A 22422-nucleotide genomic window follows, 5' to 3' on the forward strand; every position below is an offset into this window, starting at 1 on the left:
TTAAAAAGGGGGGATGGGTCGGCAGAAGAAAAAAAATTAGAAGCCTGGTTTATCTTGTTTTGCTTAAAGTTGAGCAGCTTGAGGGGATTGAGGTGGGATGTAAACAGAACAGTGCAGGAGGCACAAGGTTAGACATTAACGTGGCAATTAGAAGTGCACAAAGTGCGGGAGCGATGCAAAACACTAAAATAGGAAAATAAGACAAAGAAAAGGTTTATCCCAATTCTCTTCACAATGCTGTTGGCCACAGGCTCCCGTGCAGCCAATAAGGAGCCGTTGGCTGACCAGGGCCACGTTGGCACGCTCATCACACTGCGTTGATTATTTCAGGTAATTGAAAATGAACAGGGTGGCGACCGAGCTGCGGTTCTCTTGCAACTGAATCAGCGGGGGGATCAATACGAGGACAAATGAGAATCTATTTTGATTAAGTCCATCATCACGCTGAGTAATGACGCCTCTGCGGAGCCCCTGTTGTGCATTGCTTTGTCAGTTAAAGTGACACTTCACTCCTGATTAGCGGCTGACATCCATTCACAACACTATCTGCGGTGAACTACATGGATTTCTTCACCTTTGGTCTCCCTGGATTGGTGTTGAGAATTGGTTATGGAGAAACTAGCCTTCTTGTTCAGCTTTGTGTGTGTGTGTGTGTGTGTGTGTGTGTGTGTGTGTGGGTGTGTGTGTGTGTGTGTGTGTGTGTGTGTGTGTGTGTGTGTGTGTGTGTGTTGAACCCGGCCAGATGAAGGGCGTGAGCCTGTGAAATCAGGTCAGAAAGTGATTTAAAGGTGATACGGAGGATTTTAAAAGCCTGAAAAGCCTGAAAGAGCCACAAGGACCCGAGATGCTGAGAGGAGGGAGTCCCGCACTGGATCAACACCTGAGCTGTCCTGAGCAAAGAGCACTCGTGGTATTGATGTATTCAGTGTTAGTGAAGGTCAAGTTTTTTTCCCCCCTGTTTCAAATTTTAACTCACATTCTTTTGGTTCACTAGCAAGTGAAAGTGCTGTTTCATAAGAACAATTGTTCCATTTGAAGCTTGAAATCAGTGGGCGCGGCATTGGTTACAGTGCATTCTGGCCATTGCATCTGTTCTAATTCAGTCTATTGTCTAATAGCATCACTTCTGTTACTATATTAGTGACCCTCTTCCAACACATATCCATCCGTCTGGTACTGAATTCCTGTTACGGCCGTAAGAGACGTGGAAGTGTGACAGTCACCTCTTCTGATCGCTGTAGTCGTCCTCATAGGCTTCGTAACACTCGTCGTTGTACTCTTCGCCGTATCCATCATCGTAGCCCTGCGGAAGAAAACATAGCAGCATGACATTTAACTTTTATCATCATCTTTAAATGCTTAAATGCGTAGATATTAAAAAAAAAAAATATGGCTTTGTGTCCACTTTGGAGACGGGACACCAAGAGAATTTGTGTCAAGAAGTGATTATTGATTCAGGCTCGTAAAGGACGTGTCTCCGCATTGGAGCCTGATGAAAAACCCTCCGACTCTACACGGGCGCACAGGTAAAGTGTGCACACAAACGCAAGAAGATCACAGCGCAGCAAGAGGACTGGAACGGCAGCTCAGCAGGGCACGTTTGCACATTGCCGTATATACGCGGTGCCCTGAATTACGTGCAATTATAGTGAACCCACACTGCGTTTTTGGCTTCTAACTACTTCAGAAGCAAAGAAATAAACGCCCACGGGCTCCCGTCATTCTGTGTAAATTAAAGGTAAATTCTGCGCACGGCGGAGTGTTCAGGGGAGGCTTGGCAATAAGCTGCAAAAGCTCACTTTTAACAGAGAAAGTTAGCCACTGTTTACATCCACCGAGACCTAGTAAGTACTTTAACGCAGCCAGTAAACGAAGCAGGGTAAAAACAAAAGAAATGCAGATGAAAATACACTGAAAGAATTGGTAATTTAGTTCCTCTTTAAATGAGACAGACACCTCACTTCTGCAAGCTGTGCTTTCAAGTCTGTCTGTTTTGGAGGAAGTGCATTAATGCGCTAATCACAGCTGTTGTCACAGCTTCTCTAATGAACTTTTTTTTTTTTTTTTTAAATATTCATATCTCTGTGATTATCATACAAGAGCAGGAATATTCAAGACTGGTGGAACCTTTTGGCCTTTATGGAGTTTTTAGTCACTTCTCAAAGTAAATCAAGAGAAGATACGGTACACACACACAGACACGCACACTACATTCTGTTAAAGGGTTCAGTCCTGACAGCAGGAAGGGTGGATCTCGCGCGGCAGAGGTTCATCCAAACTGTTTAACCTGAAGTGGCTGCTTGGCTGGAGGGAAGTCGCAAACCGAAGCCGCGTCGCCCGCTCTCGTAATTGTTGGATCTCACTCATTTAAGGATTTAGTAGAGTTTTAGCAGCTTAGGTTTCTTTTTCATCGCGATCTAATCTCTTCTAATCCTTTCCTTCAAAATATGGGCGCGCTCCGACGGCGCACTGCAGCTGCTGCGCCTCCACCGCCGCCACCGCTGGCACATTTGCAGTCCTCTGAATCGAGCTGAACCCACTCGCACGGGGGAATAGTGAATTTAAGTGTTCACTTTTAATCTGAGTTACTGTCAACTTCATGTCCCGTGGTGTCATCTGGGCGCTGCGGTAAAAAAGTTTCCCTCTCCTAACTGTCATGGTTCAGGGATGAATACTGAAATCAAGAGCGATGGTTTTATTTTTATTTTATTTTCTCTCTAATTCTAAAATACTCCCTAATTTATTAGATTTTTATTTTATATCTTGGCTCGATAATAATGCTATCTCTGAAAATGAATCTCCAGTAAACAGGACATTTAGCCCTCTGTTTACAGCTCTCAGCAGGAATAATTGGATTTACATTCCCACTAAAACTGATGAATTGTATTCTGACTGTCTACCATCCAGTTCTTTTTAAAATAATAACTGGATGTGTAACAAATACTCTCCAAGCAAACAAAATTTTACTCTATCGGTCAAAGTGAAATTCCTAATTTTTTTCACCTAATTGTCCACCTGCAGCACTCGCTTACACACTGCTGCTCTGAGCGAGGCTGCCCAGGGTTCAGCTTTGTCACATGGAAGCGGTCACATGGTTGCAGGATACTGGAGTGCGGCAACACAGGCTAATTACGTCAGTGGGCTCGACTGGCGCACTCTTCCCCTTTCAGTCGGATAATTATGCTACGAGCATTCCCAGTTGCTGTGCGGTTTTATTTGTGAGAAGATTCAGTGGACTAAATTAAAGTTAGGGATTATGTCAGGGATTAAGTTGTTCAGAGGATCCAATACTTCCCCTTGTCTTCCCCCCCCCCACAAAGGCAGAGCCAGAGACCCCTGTATCTCAGTAATTGGCTATTTTGTTAGCAATCCCTTATGGCGGACAGCCCCACGCAGGGCCATAATGTAACACAGTGAGCTTTCAGTCAAAAGTAAGAAAAAAAGGCTTGAGGTGCACAAGTTTTGTCTTCCCCTTCTGCTGATGGAGTCGGTCATTACACAACTTTGCTGACATTTTTGAGTTATGCAAAGGTCTTCCTAGAGGATCGTGAGGGCGCGAGCCACTAGCGAGGCTAAACTGCCTCGCCAAGGCAACACAATCGTGCACATCATTAGCGAGAACAGTCGAAAGACGGCGGGGATGTGTTGGGAGATTGTTTCCTTCTGGCAGCACGGATGCAGTTTGTTAACGTGAGGAGAAAAAAACCTTGTTGGAAAACCGTGTTACACGTCTACACATGTTTACAACGGCCAGAATCTTCGGGGGTTTTAAAGGAATACAAATAAAAACTGGCAGAATTTATAGATTATTCTAACATTAACGATGGCAGGTGGCAGATGTTTCAGTAGCCGTGAATTATTGAATATATCGCTGCAACTCGGTGTTTGTTGTTTCCTTTGAAAAAGCCATGACTGGTTGGAAACCTGAATTGAATAAATATTCCTCTATGCCAGGGCTATTCAACTTATGGCCCGCGGGCCAGTACCGGCCCTACAAGCTATTTCGTGCGGCCCGCGGCACATCTGCAGAAAATAAATGACAACGGCAGCTTCGGCAATTTGCGACACTTTGCGTCACTTTCGGTCGAGACGCCAAGCGCGATCACTCAAAACAACATGGCACTTTCTAAGCGATGTAAGGTGGATGCAGAAAATCTAAAATTAAACGACGAATGGACAGATAAGTATGTAGATAAAGCAAATGACTTCCCATGTTCCTTTTGTACTTCGATGTATGCTCCGTTAATGAGGAGTATAACGTGAGGAGGCACTTCAAGACGACGCACCAAACTTTTGACAACGAGTTTCCACCGGCATCCACGGCACGGCAGACCAAAGTAAGAGAACTTCCATCCATCTTCTATACCCACTTATTCCTATTCAGGGTCACGGGGGTCTGCTGGAGCCTATCCCAGCTGTCTTAGGGCGAAGAGAACTTATTCAGAGCTATGAGTGGCGTTCGACAACGTTATTCCGTGCGCTCAATATGCGTCAAAGCTCAATGGCCGCATCCCTGCGTGTTGCATGGATTTTGAGCAAAAAGAAAAGACCGTTCACTGACAGTGAAACGGTGAAAGAGTGCATGCTTGCTGCTGTCGAAGAAGTGGTCGCTGATCCGAAAGTAAAAGACCAGGTCATAACTTCAATACACTGTGAACCAACTGTGGTTGTACCCAGGTCTTGTTGGTACTATTATTTTTTTGCCTTAAGAGCCAACTCTAGTTTCCTGTTTTGTGCAATGTGGTTTATTTTTTTGAGCAAATAGCCAATTGTACATGAACGTTGTTGATACTTTCAACATTTTTGCACTACATCCTTTCATGGCTATTGCATCTTTATTGATGTTAGGCTACCTCTAATTTTGCATAACATCAATGTTGGTTGCACAAAGCTGTTTTTTCATTCATTCATTCATTCATTTTCCATACCCGCTTAGTCCCGAGCTCAGGGTCACGGGGGTCTGCTGGAGCCTATCCCAGCTGTCTTAGGGCGAAGGCAGGGGACACCCTGGACAAGTCGCCAGCTCATCGCAGGGCAAGCTGTTTTTTTTTTTTTTTTAATTTTCCATCTATTTGTATGTGTCTACCGTGCAACAAACACCAAATAATGGTGTGGCGGTTGAGTGGCCCGTTGGCTGGACAACCTTCCAAAAATTTGTCCCTTTCGAAATTTTAGTTGAATAGCCCTGCTCTATATACTGGCTACGGTTGCACTGTCCGACTTTCCCCGTAAATCCCACATGAAGGTTGATTATATCTGACGTGCCGGGGAACGGGGGTTTGCTTAATGCGAGTATCATCAGCATAGAATCGCTGCTAGCAGCAAACACAGTCGCTCTGCTGCCTCCCTCCTCAGCCAGCGTGATGAAACACCGAGACGTCGGGGGGGCCTCGTCGCGTTAATTGAACGTCCCGGCGGTCGTCCCGCGGGGTTGGGGGAGGGGCGAGCGGGACAAAATGCTCAGCACATGGCGACCCGTCTCCCCGCTGACCTCAGCGGCGCCTCATTTGGACCCGGCGACTCGCTCTATGCAAATACCGCGGCTCCCTAATTAATGAGGCCGGATTCCTGGAGTTTTGACACTCATCCGCGGAAAACAATTAACGCCGCTCCTTTTCACCGAGGCGGGAGGAAATAAATCAAACGTTGGCGCGAGGGCGGAGAGTCCTCGCCCGTGCGTAATTAGGCCGGCGGCGACCTGGAGGGCCCCTTTAGCGCCGCGCTTCATTATCGGCTGACAACCTGTAGGGCCCTGCGACAGTGACGGATCTTGGAGGGAAACGGCGCCGTTCCTCTCAGCGCACAGACGTGCACCTTTTGTCGCTCTCCTAAAGTTTTTTCAGCTAAATTCACTGCCCCCCCCCCCATCAAACTCCAATTCTTGGGTCTGTCCAACAGAGTTCGGTATTAAAAGTGAAATCTTGACAGCTCGTCCCGCCGTGAGCCCCGCCATTCTGTCAAAGCGCCATTGCGAGTTCCACCTGAGTTTTAATTCTATTAAAGGATCGGGTGTGTGTGTGAGTGTGCGTGCGCGCGTCGTACATCTGCTTTAATAAACAGCGGGGTTCTGCTCAGAGAATTTCCATAATTAATCTAACAAATGCGCGCTCAGCGGTGCATCCGAAAACCCGTTGTTATAAAGCAATTACGGCAGATGTGCACGGCGGAGGTTGGAAGAAAGTGTACTTTCCTCCAGTGCCAGGGAGCGTGCCCCGATCTTGCGCATCTTTTAACGTTCACGGAACAGATGATACGGGGAGAATTTATTTCCTCCCCCTTTCAAAAGGGCGTCCTTTGGCTTCTTTTTTTTTTTATTTCCACAGTAGATAGATTAGAGTCTTTCTCTTGAAAGCGCCTCAAAGCTCTGTGTTTAATCACATTATGGCATTTCCCTCAAAGCCTTGGTATGGTTGCAGGGCCCAGGGTGTTTTTTTCCCCTGATTTTTTTCTTTCTTTTTTTTTTTTAAGAAACGTCGCTTTGCCTTCCAGTTTCAAGCCGCAGTTTGTACAGTTCATGGTCTGCTGTAAGGGACAGAATCCTGTAACGCTGAGACGCCCGTCTCTGCCACCATCAGCCCTGACATTTAAAGATAATATTTAAGCATGATGGGACCTCATCCTCAACATTAAAACCGGGGCCATGGTCTCAGCCCATACAGAATATCATCCATCACGTCTTTAATCTTCCTCTGCTCTCTCTCTGCACTCCTCGCACGCGGGGGCTCAAAAGTGACACCAGTGAGTTTCTTCTTCCTGCACCATCAGGAAGCGGTCTCTTGTTATTGCCCATTTAAATGTCGAGGTCGCTTTTTTTTTTGTTTGTAATTGACGCAAACTGAATTCTTCAGCACCGTGGCCAGTGATGCAACTCTTCAGTGCTGTCTGTGATGTCGGGAAGCAACACTCTCAGGCAGTGAAAGCTAATCAGAATAAAACCAGGGCACTGCAGTCATCAGACCAACAGCTGCTGGAAGTCTTGCAGTCAGATTATAAACTGTGGAGTGATACTTTTAGTACTGACATTTTATTATTCTTAATGTGCCTTTTTTTGTTATTATGCCTTTGTTGGTGCTAATGCAGTGCCATTTAGTCACCCTCAAAGTTGTTGTGAAGTGCGATGCTTTAACTATTTTCACTCATTTACTGTTTGACTGGTGAAACAAGACGTTTATAAAGGGGCTGAATGGTCAAGATGATTTCAAGATGTAATGAAACACTTTAAGAATAACGTATCTGTGAAGGTTCTCAGTCAACCAGGTCATCTTAAGGTAGAAGGGTTGAGTTAGGGCAGCTGGACTTGTTCCTGTGATCTTGAAGACGTTTCTCCTCTCAAAATGCCTGGGACTCTCCAACCCCTTTTCTTTTTTTGAACTGAAGAAGCCTTTTGGCTGAGAGGCGAAATGTCTTCGAGATCACAAGAGCATCTCAACCCTTCTACTTCAAGAATAACCTTATCTTTTCTGAATGGAATATGTCTTATCGGGATTTATTTCACTGGTCTGGGGGAAAAAAAAACACAAATTAAATTGGCCAAGCGAAACAAAAGAGAAAACAGCTCGGCAAATATTTCTCAAACACTGTACTTTTTTTTGCAAGTGGATGGAAGAAAAAATATCCTGTTTAAAAAATATGAATGTTGGTGCTAATTAATCATGACCACCAGCATTCAGACAGAGTTTGAAGGAACGCAAGTTTGAAATATTTATTTAGCGCTTGCAGCCACTGATCCAGGCGGGGAGGACGCTGGTCCTACTGGTCATGAATAAGCAATCCGATGCAAATGGTTTTCAGACAGATCGAGTAGTGACGCTAATAAACGTGTTGCTGACCGGGCAGAAACAGACAGGGGACGAACAAACTCAGAAAGTTGCAGGAGTTGGAGGGACTGCAGTGGCAGTCAAGACTTCTGACTGGCCTGCACCAAACGCGAGGGACAGAGTGATTATCCAATCACCTGCCCCAGTTTTTCTGGTCTTTTTTCTTCAAAGGGACCTCCCTAATTCATTCCACATCATTTATTTTCAGGGTCAGACAGGCCACAAGGGGGGAATTGTTCTGGTTAAGGTTCAAGCTGTGCCAATTCAGGTGTAATTTTATGCTTGTTTTACAATGTAAGTGACCTTTTGCTAAGCTCCTCTCTGGAACGTCTACCGTCCAGCGCTGCATTAGGGACTCTGAGCATTAAGCTTCCAGCACAGAGAAATACTGAGTACATACTGAAAACACCACAGCCGATGCTCAAAAGCATTCAGAGCAAAGTGACAAATGCTTTGCTCAAAAACTTGAAAAGTGTGTGGAAATGTGTTAAAAGCTGTAAACGTGAATAAACAGTGGCACCTTTGTTGCTCCCGCTGCTGCAAGATTTCTCGCCTCTGTTCCTTGTGTATTGTACACGTTCGTTTATTGTAATTTGATGAACTGGTTCTATGGCACTTTGTCAAACAGTGTTGACAAACGGCTATTTTTAACGGTGCTATACAGACTGATGTCAAAGGATGTGCGACACGACACCACTTGACAACCTCACGGCGCGCTTGACTCAACTATTCCAAACTATTTGAAGAAAGTTGATACTTATCCCGTCAAAGTGGCGTGACGAGTGCGGCGACTTGACAGCAGGTTACTTAACTGTATCCAAGAGGGCGGAGCTTAGCAGCCAGCATAACTGTGCAGCCAGCTTGCCCTTGCCTCGTGCGCTAATGCCCGTGTGTCTCCCCAGCTCCCTCCTCTTCCCCTTCGCACCACGTCTCCGCTGTTTACCAGCTGCATTCCCTTTGTTTCTCTGTGCTCTTCAATAATTTCTCGAGCCCCGGCTGCTTCGGAGTCCGCCTCTGCCCTGTGGACGCCGACCCGCCTGTTTCAAATTCTCGCGTAGCTTTCACCTTTTCCTGACTCCCTTTGTTTTCATAATGAATACGAGAGAGACGGACCCGCTTTGTTGTCTGCGTCTGCATCTCGACGCTTTGCCCGGCGCCCCTGGCAGAACGTGTTTTGAGGAGTTTAACCCTTTGCTTGTGTGTTTATGTTTTAGAAATGTGGGGCAATAGCAAAGCCAGTGTTCATCACATGAAAGACATCACAAACGAAACTCTTGTTTTGTTCCACTGGATTTATCTGGCGTGATTCGACGGCCGTGCGGAATAATAAAAGTGGAATAGTTTTCCTATTATTTTTTAAGTATTATTTTTTTTCACTGTCACTTGAATACAAAGGATCTTCACACCTCTTTTGGTCTTTCTAAATCTAGTGCATATTTTTGAATAAGGCTTGTGTCGTGATGTGATGTGTTGGTGCAATAGCTACCCGGCTGGTAAGACATTCGTCTTTAAGAGGACTCTTTTAGAATTTAGAATCTTGTGTTGATTCATTTTGATTTAGAATTTAGATTAGGTGATTATTTTTTTTGCAATTGATTTTAAAAGTGCAACAAAATAAAAAAATTGTGCAAACAGAACGGCGGATGGAAATTTGTGGCAGAATCCTGCCTGTAAATGAAAAGAAAAGTTGTTCATTGACTTGAAAAGGCCATATGCTGATGCTGTGAAAAAAAACCCAGCAATGCCCGAGATGCAACGATCAATATAATATAGACATATTGGGATTCATGGTCCGTGAAGAATGGGCTTGTGGTGAGATCTATTGCATAACTGCAGTGTGAAAACAAACTTTGCCAGATCAAATATATACAGAGCAGCAAGAGAGGAAAAAAAGGGAAAAACATGAACCTCGAAAGCACCCTGAGATAAGACACTGCCTCCATAAACAATAAGCAGGGGCGGCTGCGCTGCTTTGTTTTTCACTGGGGTTTGCCGAGAACAAAACAAATAAAATATCAAAAAAAAAAAAAAAACATCTGAAAAATAAGGCCCCAGTCACTTTGGCCTTGAATTCCCCCACAGACTAACATCAAAACAACAATTGTTTTTTTTTTGTTGTTTTTTTTTGCAAGGCTCCTCTCTGTTTCCAGCTCTGCGTACACCTGAATGACAAACACTAGCCTGAGTCACTGATCAAAGAATTACACTTCAGGCGGAATGGAGCAAACAATCAAGGAAGAGTGCGGGTGCAAAAGGATACGGCAAGGTGAGCTTTGTGGGAGGAGGATGATGATGATGATGATGAAGAAGAAGAGGAGGCCTCGTGTTCATAAATTCGAAGAGCAAACGCGGCGATGCACCATAACTGGTGGCTCGCTCGCACCCTCGCCGGCGTTTCAAATCGATAGCATCCTCGATTAGGGGCAATTACGGCCGCACTGACGGTATCACTTTAATGAGGCAGAGTGACAAGCTTGACAAGAGTCCATCAGTTATGAGGCAACACGATACGCGGACACTCAACACCTTTTCTTTCCCTGAGTAAAAACTGAGATGATTTATCTTAGTGGGAAAATGCAGATGTGTCACTTTTTAAAGATTTCTATTTTTCACCCTGGACTCCAGTGGTGGCAACGGCAGCCACTGCTTGAAATACTGCAACGTCTGTTGTCTCATAACAACTGAATCTTTCCTCAGTGAAACGACTCTAAAAGCTTTTCCCAAGAGGTGCCAGCAGGAGGTGGTGAAGAATTCTGATTGGCCAGTAATGAATGAGATGGACAGAGAGATTGTCCAATCACTTTCATTCATATTCGGTTGATTTGTTAAAAAAAAAAAAAAAAAAAAAAAAAAAAAAAAAAAAATCATTCAAGCCCACATGCATTGTACATATCTATAGTGTTCTGAGGGATGTTCAGAAATGAAAGGGCATTTGAAATTTTGTTTCAATGGTTTCGACACGGTAATATGAGAATAAAGGGTTTGCAGAAAGAAGTGTTCTGCTTTTAAAAAGGAGTTTGCATTGTACTACAGTTGCCCAGAAGGTGGATCTGCTCTGGGTTTCATTCTGACAGCACAGATGGTATAAAAAAGATATGGGATCTAGTTGGACATCAGGAAACCTGGATTAACATTGTTTGCAACATGCTTCAATATGTCGGAGCGTGTGGATGTGCATTTTGCATTCCAAATTCTAGTGAAGGTGTTATGTGCAAATATCATATATCTCTATGGAAAAAAGCATATACCCCTGTGTTTACAGCCTCCTGCAAAAAGCACAACACTGTTTTCATTTTTCAAGTTTTCCATAAACACGCCATTGTCTAAAACCATGCCGCCTCTATGTGGCGCTGTAATGTGCCACAGACACAGTGAAGAAGACATGGATGGAGTCTCATTAAAACTGTTGCATCACTAACCTGGGAGAAGTACCACTGTGGTTTCCTTCAGTCCTTCATGACTTAACAAAGAATATTTTCCAGACATGTCCTTCACGATCTCACTCACAGATGAGAGACAAATTACTGCATTACTGTGTAGTGGATCTTGGTTAAAGGGCCCTATCATGGCCATTTCAAGGTTGAATAAATACTTTTTGGTGGTCTAATTCCAACAATAAGCAAGGTTTGTTTGGCCCCAAAAAACTGCAGATAAAAAGAAAAAGCCAGCCCATCTAGGAATGCAAGGTTGTCTTTTTTTTGTACTTGTTGTGTTAGTTGGCATGCCAGTAATCCAAAAAATGGACATATTTTTTTCCTCACAAAAGGTCCCCCGTCAAAAGGGCCTTTCAGATGTTTTGCATTGTTGCAGCTGACCGTACCCAAACAAGCAGTAATGCAGCGCCACATTTCAAGCAGTCAGTTGGTGTGAGAGAGAAAAAAAAAGCAGCGACCTTTGTGTCGCTCCACTCTGGATGTATGTTCAAAGGAAATTGTGTTATGTAGAAGAATAAAACAGCAAAGTGAGATATGAGGGAAGGAAAACGCACAGCGCAAACTCATCTCTCCATAATCCCCCCCTAGTCTCGCCGCTCGCCGCCCCTCGGCAGCCACCAGCGCTCTATCCAACCTCCAATTACAAAGAGAAGAAATGGCTTGGCTTTTTACTCCTCAGAAATACACAGGCTCTACATCAGAACTCAATTTGGTTTGGTAATGAGACTGCGCTTGTGCATTTCCCCATGCAGACAGCCCAATCTTCAACTGCCAGCACACATGGGAGCTTTAGCGGGGAGGCTCCGAGGAAATAGACTGGGAAAAGTGTTGCCTTCTTTCATTTGGAAAGGAGGTGGTGGAGCAAAAAAAAAAGAAAAAAAAGAAGAATGTGGAGGCTCACCTCGTGTAATCTTTTCAACGCGACCTTGAGAAATTTCTGAGATCTGAGGACAAGGGTGCTTTTTAACAAGGGCTTTGAATACACCCCCTCAACCCCCACCCCGCCCCACTGGTGTGGATCGTTGCTCGGTGCGAGCAGAGATGAAAGATTTGACGGAGCTGCGGTCAAGGCGTCTATCAGCACCTCATACAATGGGAAGCTTCATTCTTTCGTATTTGTTTGTTTTTTTCCCCTCCTTTTTCACTGCAACGCAAACACAATAAAAACAAACCGCGAGCTGTGCAGGCTACCATTTAAAGACACCAGCCATCTGCCTCATGTAAAATGTTAATGAGCCAAATTACAATGATCCCAACACTCACGTGCTCATCAGATATTCTACGTGTGGCTTCCGAGCTCCCGGATGTTAACGTCTTTTCACCTTTCTCTCGCAGCGTCCTCGTCTGCCTTCAGGCCAGGCAGGCCGCCGCGACTTGCGGTGTTTTATTTCGCACTCTCCTGTCTTTTTACTGTACACAATCTTTTTTAGGCACATGAACAAGTGAGGTGACATTGAAATTAGCATTCATTACATCCTCAAAACTGTATTGTGTCGGGCTCTGCAGGGTTTAGTTTTTCAGGCGTGTGGCAGCTGTCGGAGCAGTGATGGAGAGATTTGTCACAGTAAATAGAGCTTTCAGCGGATACGTGGCGGAATCCAATACACTGTGAGATGACGGGTGAAGGGCACTTGGTTTAGTAAGGAGAAAAAAAAAAAAAAAAAAAAACTTTAAAGGAGAAAACCCGACTGCTTTCTTTGAGAATGACGGGTTTACCTGCATATAAGGCTGCGATGCAGCTGGACTGATTTGACTTTGAGAATGAAATATTGCATTTACGCCTTAAAAAATGCCAATCTAAAACATTTTCTGCCATTGAGTAAGAAAAAAGGTCCACAAAAGCAGATCCTTCCTGCTGCTGCTACTACCAATAAAAGAAAAACAAAACAAAAATTTGCATTACCTCAAAGTGACTTTGGTTAGCATTCTTGGTAGTAACTGATACACAGGAGAACGCAGTCTGTTCTTTCAACATTAATAATGAGAGAGAGTGCAAAGAGTGCAATTGCCTCTGAAATTTGCACTTCAGATTCATTCCACCTGTCATCACCTCGGAGATATAGCGGAACACATTGTGTTAGCGTGCTATCACCGAGTTGAAATGAGGAAATCTGATTGGCCCGTCTGTGAATGTGTCTGACTGAGGTTCATTCACTCATCTTCAAGGTTGGTTTTGAGCCTCCGCCTTGCCAAATGTTTTCTATGGGCTCTTTTCCCTGGTAGATAAATGAAATTTCAATTTGGGAACATTCCATCTGGCTTGGCAGGTTGTGACGTTTCGGCGCACAAACAAAAATCCGAGAACTCTGCCAGTGACATAAAAGGCTGCAGTTTAAAAGAAAAAAATCTGCTAAACAATCAGCAAATTCCTTTATGTGATAAGAACAGAAAATTGATCCCCCAAAGTGGCATCAAAGTAATGCTGACTCATTTGAATATTAGGCTAAGGTGAACAGAAACCAAGGACTTCCTGCAACATTGAAGCATTAAAAACTTTTGGCCTGCTTTTTGAAAGCAAAGTTAGTTCAAACAAAAACAAATATATCAAAGCTAAAAGGCTCCCCTGCTGGGGCCTCACTGTTGAAGCGTGTCCCTGAACACCACCCCGGATGCGTCCAGGACACGTTGAACCGATTGAATCCAGTTTGATTTACACGCAGTTCAAGTCAAATTGTTATCAGCTCGACTTTTCACACAGGCACAGAGAGGGTTGGACTTACGTAGTCGTTGTATGACTCATGCGTGACGGCTAACAGCGGGGGCCTGTATCCGGCGCCCCCTGCTGCCACCCTGGCTCTGGGAGCTTGCCCCTCCCTCGTTAAAGGCGCCGCGGGAGCTTTGCTGTGCGCCGGCGTCCCCAGAGGTGACGCTGTTGCCGCGGCTGCTGCTGCTGCCGCTGCTGTCGCCGCTGCGGCTGCCGCCGCCGCGCTCCTCCCTGTGCCCCGGTGGCCCCTGGTAAAACAAACAAGCGCACAAAAACGCTGCATCAACGTGCCACAAACATTCCCCACCAGAACAACACCCCCGAGACATGCACAAATGTCTGCGACATTCACAGAGAAATGTTTTTTAGTTTTGAAAAATGTGAAGTTAAATTTGGGACGTGCACGATTGAGATTAGATTTCAAGTAAAAGTACAGTCTCCTCCTTATATATGAAGCCACATGAGGAAATAAACCCATTTTTATTCCTTCACCTTGACATATTAAGCACTTAATATTTGTATTTTATTATTTGGTATTGAACAGGAATCAGTAGTATTGCACAATCACGTGGGATGAAAAACAATAAACTGTAACAGTATTAATCTTACTGCATGTTTCCTTATGTCTGTCTCAACCTCACATTCTTCTCATACCGGCTCTGATGTCGAGGTGAAACTTGAAAACCTGATCCACATCCATATTCTGGCCAATTGAGCACGATGTGTCTGCCTCCTCACTTTTCAAATATAAGTGTTTATTCATAGCCATTGAAAACAGTGACTTTAATTCCCTATAAAAAAAAAAAAAATACATGATACGTACAGATTTACTGTACCATTCACTGCTGACATGTCCCTTTAAATGTTAGACAGTGGGTCTTCAAGACAGCAACCTCCCCAAAAAGGAAAAAAAAAAAAAAAAATCAGTTAAATCCCCTCCAAGGGCTGCGTGTGCACGAACCGCCTCCGCCGGCTCTCACAAGCTGTCACTCGGCGGCTGCTTGTAGAGAGCAACAACTTCTGCAGAGCGATCAGAGGGGCTGAGGAACGTCACTTTGCTTCTCGCGCAGCCCCTGCGAGCGCGCCTGTGGGAGCAGCTTCCTTATTCCAAGAAAATGACGCTGAGCCAGTGTTTGCAAGAAAAAAATCCCGCTATGTGCCTGGAGCCGCTGGAGTCGCTCACGAATGCACCTGTAGTCGGGCAGGTGCAGTTTTAGAGCAGCGTTTCCCAACTGGTGGGCCGTGACCCAAAAGTGGGTCGCGGAGCTGTTTTGATTGGGTCGCAGCTTCGTGGGCAGCTTCCCTTCTTATATATGTATACATATATATATATATATATACTGAGTTTATTGACCGTTTATTGAATTGATCAATTGAATTTAATCATTTCAATAATTCATTCACTAGACATGATACAAAGTTGGCCAGTGCTTTTATTTTTGTGGACTAAATTTGAGGGCTGTGAAATAGATTTGGGTTGCTACTTCATGATAAGGAAGAAAAATGTGGTTCCTGAGACTCCACTGGCAGAGAACCAGTGTTTTAGAGGGAGGAGTGACTGAACTGCTGCTGAGGTGATCGGCTAGAAACTCCTGTGTGGGAGTCCAGCCACCGTCCAGCAGCGTGATCTCCTCCTCCGGAGGGATGGAGGAGGTGGGCTGTCAAACTTTGCCACTTAAGAGCGGCAGGGAGGTGGTAGGTGGGCAAAGATACCCAGCACTTCATCTCCATCTTCCTCTTCTTCTTCCTCTACTGCATCCTTCGCGAGGTGGCTGCCCATTGTTGATCCAAAAATACCGTCGCATATTTTTCATGGAGCTTTGCAATAATCGCTTATCTGCGTGCCATAAGGAGGGAATCGGGGTAGAGAAGTGGTGGCAGCTTTAAAAAAAAAAAAAAAATTTAGGTTTCTCGGTTGTTGCTGCTTGGATTTGGCTCATTTACATGCGGTGGCGGCGGCGGCGGCTAAATTAGGCCAGGCTGTCGTCGCGAGCGCTACCTGCTCCTCCTGTGGGGGCCCCGTCGTGTCTCAGGTACACGGCGGACAGTTGAGCTCTAAAAATGGACGCAGAGCAAACCGGGAGAGGCGGGCGCTCGTGACACAAGCCGCCGCACGGGCGGCTAAGCCAATTAAACGCTCGGCGGCGGCGGCAAGTTTTCCCCGCAACTGCTCCTTCAGCTACAGAAACACCCAGGAGCGACGGCACGAGGGGGGGAAAATAGGAATATTTCAATTATCAAGAATGAATAAGAAGGACAAGGAGGAGGGGAGAAAAACTACTATTAAAAAAAATATATATATATAGAGCCTGAGGAAGAGAACAGGTTTTTGTGAGAAACTGGAATGTTTTCAAGGGAGCCATAATTGAACTCAGTATTATTAAGGAAGTGGAAAAATCTCCCTTTTCACCGATTAGAAATATGTGCATGAGTACGCACCTGGAGTTGGTTACATTGAATGCAAATGTTTCTTTTTGCTTGATTGTCCATAAGTCGAACACTGTATAAAGAAGAAGTTGTGACTGATAATTTATAAGCCAATGGGCACAATGTTTTCTCCAGTCAGACCTGAAAGAATCAAGTATTTCCATTTGTTACCATTATTTTTGTTTTGGAACTAAACAGCACAGCTTGATTTTAATGATGAATTCTCACTCGTCCGTCTTGTCAACCTCCAAGAGAAAACATAAGAGCGGCTATTAGGACTCAATAAGCTTCTTTCCGGCCCAAACTGCCGACGCTGCAGTTTTGCTCGGCCCTCCATGATGAAAGATGTCACCGCTGTGGCAGAAGTTTATTTTTGGCTCGAAAACTGTGGCCCTACCTCATATAATCTTACAACCAAGCATAGCCTGCAATAACACTCTGTCAGAACTTTGCTCTGACCGCCTCACGCTGCCACTACGGCAAATTCACTGATATCTCACTGTCCGAGGCGTCCGCCCAGTCTGTGCCGCGCAGTCCGCCCACAGCAAAACCTCACGTCAGGCCCCCGACTCTGTTAGATCGTGTCGTCCAAGCAGCTTGCTTTGAATTTACATGACTGCTAAAGTCACGCAGTGCATTGCAGCAGACTCGGTCGTGATGAAACGAGGGAGCAACCGCTGCAAGAAGCCCTTAAAAGCCTTAAAAGCAGAAGATAAACAGCCAGGTCTTGCTTCTGTCTGAGACTAGCGTGGATGTTCTGGACGCGGCAGTTTTATTGTAGCATTTTGCATTCAAAAAAATGAATAATGGTACCGAAGGCCTTTGAGTTACTAATATTTCACCAGTACGATGCAGCACACTGAGGGTTTGCCATTGATTTGTCCTTTAAACAACCACGAAGCCTTGAGTTATGAAAACCAAACCAAAAGCCAACAAACAACAACAACAACAACAACGACAAAAACCCTGATTGGTCTGCTTGAATGTGACCGACATCCAATAACTTTCCAAGTATATTGCTTCCCCTTTTTTGCTGAAATAAATCCAAAGAATTTTTGACGTAAATTCCATGTTAAGTATGACACTTCTGTGAAGCAGAATCATGCAAATAAGCATTTAAAAATGTTATGGACCCATACGTTTACTCCCCACCATCACTGTAAAAAAAAAAAAAAAAAAAAAAGACAAAACAAATCTTCAAAGGTCTTGAGGTGTCATATGAAATTTGGTCCAGGCAGACATGAAGACGATGATTGACAGGGTGAACACAGAATTAAAGGGTTTATTTGACAAAAAAAAGAGAAATTGAGGATGCCACCCAGCTTAAAGTGCTCACTTTGATGTGGATGAGGGGAGTTTGGGAGACGAGGGGAGGCATTTCATCAGGCAGCCTGCTAATCTGATAGCCTGAGAGCCTCTGCTGCACTAATTTTTAATCTCCCTTTTTATGAAGTTTCCAACTTGTGAAGTTATTTATTTAATTTTTTTTTCTTCCCTGCAGACTTTAATTTGCGTCTCACCTCACGGATGCGGTGGCGGCCGGTCGTGCGCTCCTCGCCTGCGCGCTCCTCCCTCTGTTCGACTCCTCGGAGCCGTTGAGCAGCGAGAGCTCCCTCAGCTGCTCCTGTCTGATCTCGTCATTGTAGTCCTGCGGGAACAGCGCAGCGCAGCATGTGTCAGACTTTCATTAAAATAAATAAATAAATAAATAAATGAGTAAAAAGCACATGGACATTTGTCTTTTTTTGATGGCAACAGATGTTCTCCGCACGAGTAAATGTCATCAGAATCAAATCATCTTGACACGTGCAGCAAACACATGTGGCTGCCTGGAGGAAAAAAAAAAAGCTTCCGGAGGAACAGTTTTGCAGCCGAAGGCAAGAGAGGAGGTTGGAAATTTGAAAAAAGGGAAAAGAGGGTTGTGAGATGACGACAGCATGTCGATTTTTGCACGTCTGAAATACAGGAAAAGAAAAAGCTCATTTACATAAACAAATCTGTGAAAGTATTGCCAGCAAGAAGAAATTTGGCATTTGAAACTTTATGGAGGCAGCATCACTTTGAACAACTTGAATTGCATTTTAGTGTTTTAACAGTCAGTAGCTAAAGGACAAACTCACTAATGGAAGCCGGTTTGCTGAATTCTGACGTAGTGATCATTTAGGTCACGTGACTTGTGTCTTTAGGATCAATCAATCAGTCAATCAATCAATCAATCAACTGTTATTTGTACAGCACGAAATCACATCCAAATGCTTCTCAAAATGCTTTGCGTAATCAGGAAAAAAACAATCGCAAAATCTTTTTCAAGTTTGTTTTAAATTCATTTAACATTTCACAGACACGCACTAACTGAATATGTCCACAACCGTACACTCACAGTCTGATTGAGATTTATAGACTATTTTCCAAACAAGGTGTTTTACATGCGCAGCAGCTATGGAGAGATTAGCATATTCATCAAAATGTGTAAAACTGGCTGGACTCTGGCACCTTGTTTTCCCCCCTCAGGCGCTTCTGTCTCAACAATGCAAGGCGGGAACACACAAGACTCACCAAACACGACTTGAACGTCTGACTAGAGCGGGATGTGAATCAGGACGTGGGCTGCAAAAGCACACAACTCCCGTAGGAATAGTTACACGTCCGCTGATCCACACGATGCAAAGAGGTTCTGACCCTCTGACCCTATTCTGATTAAGGTGAAAGTCAACTGCTGCTTACATGTTGATGTCATGCCATGGAGACAATCCAAATCATATTATGATCAAAATATTGCTGATTGTGAAAATTATTTGAAAAAAACAACAACAACAACCTAGAGAGGAAATTAAAACATCCATCCTTTCAAAATAAATGAGTAAGTAAAAGGCCGCCTATTCCTCACTGTTTGAAATGCACATAGCCTGTAATTGACCGTTTTGAAATATCTGTGTCATTATCTTGTGATTTGGGACCTTTTTGTTTTTTAGTCCCCCGCTACCCCGACAACCTGTTATCGGACACAATACAGATCGCTCCACGGCAGACAAGGCAGTAATCATTATCTTGTCACCGCTGACAGATAAACAGGCTTGTTTGTCGTGAGGCACAGAAGAAAAGCCCCTGACACTGGGGAATGGTGGCAAAAAAAGCCACTTTTTTTGTTATTCAAAAACCGCCACAGTTTTTTTGTTGTTTTTTTTGCCATGAGAGCTTTTGACAAGCGCATTTGTGCACTTGTTTTCCCCCAGAGAGCAACACAAGCTTTCCTCGCCGAAAACCGACTGCAGCATAGACTTATTTACACACAAGGCAGAACCTACACAGTATGTTTGCACTTCCTGTTGTGTGCAAAATCTGATTCTTATCTAATCCACATTTTCTCATTTTCGTAGCGCTCGCTGTTTTTCCGTGTTTCGTCTCTGAGCCGCAATTTCACACATAGTCATTTCCTGACACTCTTCTCCACCATATGTGCAACTAAAGCCTCCAATTAGAGCTTAAATAATTCCGTGTAAATGAAATACAATTAAAAAGTGGGAAAAAAAAGATGGCAACTTTCACAGCCTCCGTGCTCCTTATTTTTGTTCAATTTCGAACCGTTCATGTCATACTTATTGTGGGATTTTCTCCCTTCTGTGTGCAGAGTGTGACACCAGGAAGCTTTTCAACAGAAATCATTTGCTGAAGAGGTTAGCAAGACTGCCACACGGGGAGGTATTAACTTGGATCTGCTAAAATTCCTCGGCAGCTATTTTTTCTTCCCGGCGTCTTTAAATAGGGTGTCTGGACATCAAAACTGAAGGTCTCTGTAATACAATAAATAAATAAATAAACAAACAAATAAAGCTCTTTACCACCAACATTGAGTGACTGGCCTGACAGTGAACTCTCTAGAAAGGAGAAAAGCTCATCCTCTACTCTCTGTTGCTTGCTCCACTTTCCAGAGAAAGTGTGTGCGCTCAGACCATGTGAAAATGCCTCCGCACACACAAAAGAGACTGAGGTGACGGCTACGGTGGAGGAAAAAGGTCACTGTGAGCTGAGAATACCGGAGCTTTTTGAGTCTTGTATTCCAAACTCCTGACAGTAGGACCTCTTCTTTTTTGTTCTTTCAGATTTCTTTATTGAAATCGACCCAACGCGGGGAACTGATACATCCCTGATACTTCTCAGCCAGGTGTCTGTCCCTTTTTCTGAGCCCACCTTGTTTTGCTCCCCTTGTAAGCACGTGGAAGGTCCAACTGAGTCAGTTTTAGCAGGAAGCTAAAACTAAGCTATGTTACAGCCTGGACATTCATAGTGTTTTTGTTGGGGTAAATGATTCTGCAGAGCTGCTCTACTGGAGTTGAAAGAAGGACATGAAAATGGGTATAATATTTATTAAGTAATGAATAGCGGGGGATTTTTTTTGTTCTGCAATTTCCATTTTTTTTAAAAATAAATTATTGGCCAGCCGCTAGCTTTAGCTTGAGGGGAAGATGGGTACTCACTGTCAGGGTGTGGGGGGTAGCGACGCCTTGCCAACATTTATTTTTTAAAGAGTCTACAGAGGCAATACCATATTAATCAGGTCGGCTTGTGAGGTAGAAAGCCATCCATACAGCTTGTTTTATTGCAGTTACATGGAACAAAAAAAGTCCATCAGGAAATGCTTAGTGTGGTAGTTTTTCATAATAGGTGAGTTGCGAATCCAGAGGGATTTTGTGCATTCGGCTGCTCTACTATAGAGTCCAGGATTGAAACCAGGGATATGACAATTGATGTAAAAGCCAAATAGTGCTTGCACGGATGAAGTCAAGATTTGAAGTATGAAGTGCATCGTGGGTGAGCTGCAGCTAGCGACAAGACGTGTCAGGCGTGTTGAATGCAGACTTGAGAAGAAACGGACGACACACAGCAGGCGCCTACTTATCAGTGGGGGAATAATTACCGCACAACAACAACAACAAAAAAAAAAGCCCAACAAATGAACGGGCGGGAACCGCGGTGCTGTGATGGTTTGCGACGGAGCGCCGTAGCTTATCAGGAGCGCGGCAAACATGCCAGGGCTTGTCGAAGTGGATTGTGGGAGCTGGTAAACATGAGTACACAGAGATAGAGGGGCACACTGACTGAGGTGTGTCGGGTGCGACTGTTGACTCACTCCAATTAATTCCAGCGAAGCGGAACCTTGTTCTCAGCCCCCTGTGCCCTTCACAAGGACTTAAAGGCATCCTGAAAATGGAGCTTCCTCACACGATTGTCACATTCTGCAACTTTTGTGTCCTTGGTGTCTCCCAAAGTCAGTCTTGGTCTTAACTTGCCTATTTTTTTTTTCTTGTGAGAAAACTTATATTTTGATTTTTTTTTTTTTTTTTTAAATAAGATGGCATAATAAAATGTATTTTTAATCTTAAATTAAAAGAGATCTTAACAAGTCAGATTTCCCCTGAGACTTTGAAGTTTTTTCATCTGAATTATTTAAATTTAGTTCCGGCATAATCAATTCCCCACAACAAAGGGGGTAAAAATAATTAAACAGATGATGATAACAAAATAGAATGCTGTGTCACAAGACTTCATACAGCATTAGATGGAACCTGAGCAAAAATAAAATGCTTTTGACAACGTCCAGAACACACTGTCGTAAGCAATGGGGCCAAACAGCGCAACGCTTTGCAAGCACCAGCAAGATTGAAATGCCTCTCGAGTCGGGTCAGCCGGACCAAGGAAACTGTTGGCATCGCAGAGCAGCAGCCACATTTGTCAAACTCCCTTTGCGCAGAATGATGGATGTTGTGACAGGTTCACGCAACATGTCTGAAAGCACGTCGCACACATGCCTCGCCAGGCTGCAGCAACAAGTGATGAATGCATGAATGGACGCCGCTACCGTCTTGGAAACATTTTTTGTGATTTTTAGTTCGCAGTAGAACAAGTGATGCTAAAAAAAAAAAAAAAACCTCCACAAACAAAAACAAAACTCAAACCCTAAATGTCATCCTTCACAGCATGACGCGGCACTTTGCCATTTTTTTTTTTCCTCCCCCAGCTGGCGTCAAAAATGTTTTCCCAG

The 22422-nt window shown here is 44.2% G+C and overlaps 1 protein-coding gene across 2 annotated transcripts in view; it reads right to left on the reverse strand.

Annotated features, from left to right (window-relative positions):
- The window catches only part of khdrbs2 (KH domain containing, RNA binding, signal transduction associated 2), a 65285-nt gene that overhangs the window by 7957 nt on the left and 34906 nt on the right, over positions 1-22422 (reverse strand). For both annotated transcript variants that reach the window (XR_012926071.1, XM_076018746.1), the window contains exons 5-7: positions 17903-18030; positions 13972-14203; positions 1224-1303 (exon numbers count right to left, since the gene is read on the reverse strand). Coding sequence is in view for 1 of the 2 variants with exons in the window: in XM_076018746.1 (XP_075874861.1) it covers positions 1224-1303; positions 13972-14203; positions 17903-18030 (440 nt within the window). In the remaining variant the exon portion in view is untranslated. The remainder of the gene's footprint in view (positions 1-1223; positions 1304-13971; positions 14204-17902; positions 18031-22422) is intronic.

Source organism: Nelusetta ayraudi, unplaced genomic scaffold, assembly GCF_046127955.1.
Source record: "Nelusetta ayraudi isolate G7.1 ecotype Tasmania unplaced genomic scaffold, CSIRO-AGI_Nayr_v1 ptg000008l, whole genome shotgun sequence".
NCBI lineage: Eukaryota > Metazoa > Chordata > Actinopteri > Tetraodontiformes > Monacanthidae > Nelusetta > Nelusetta ayraudi.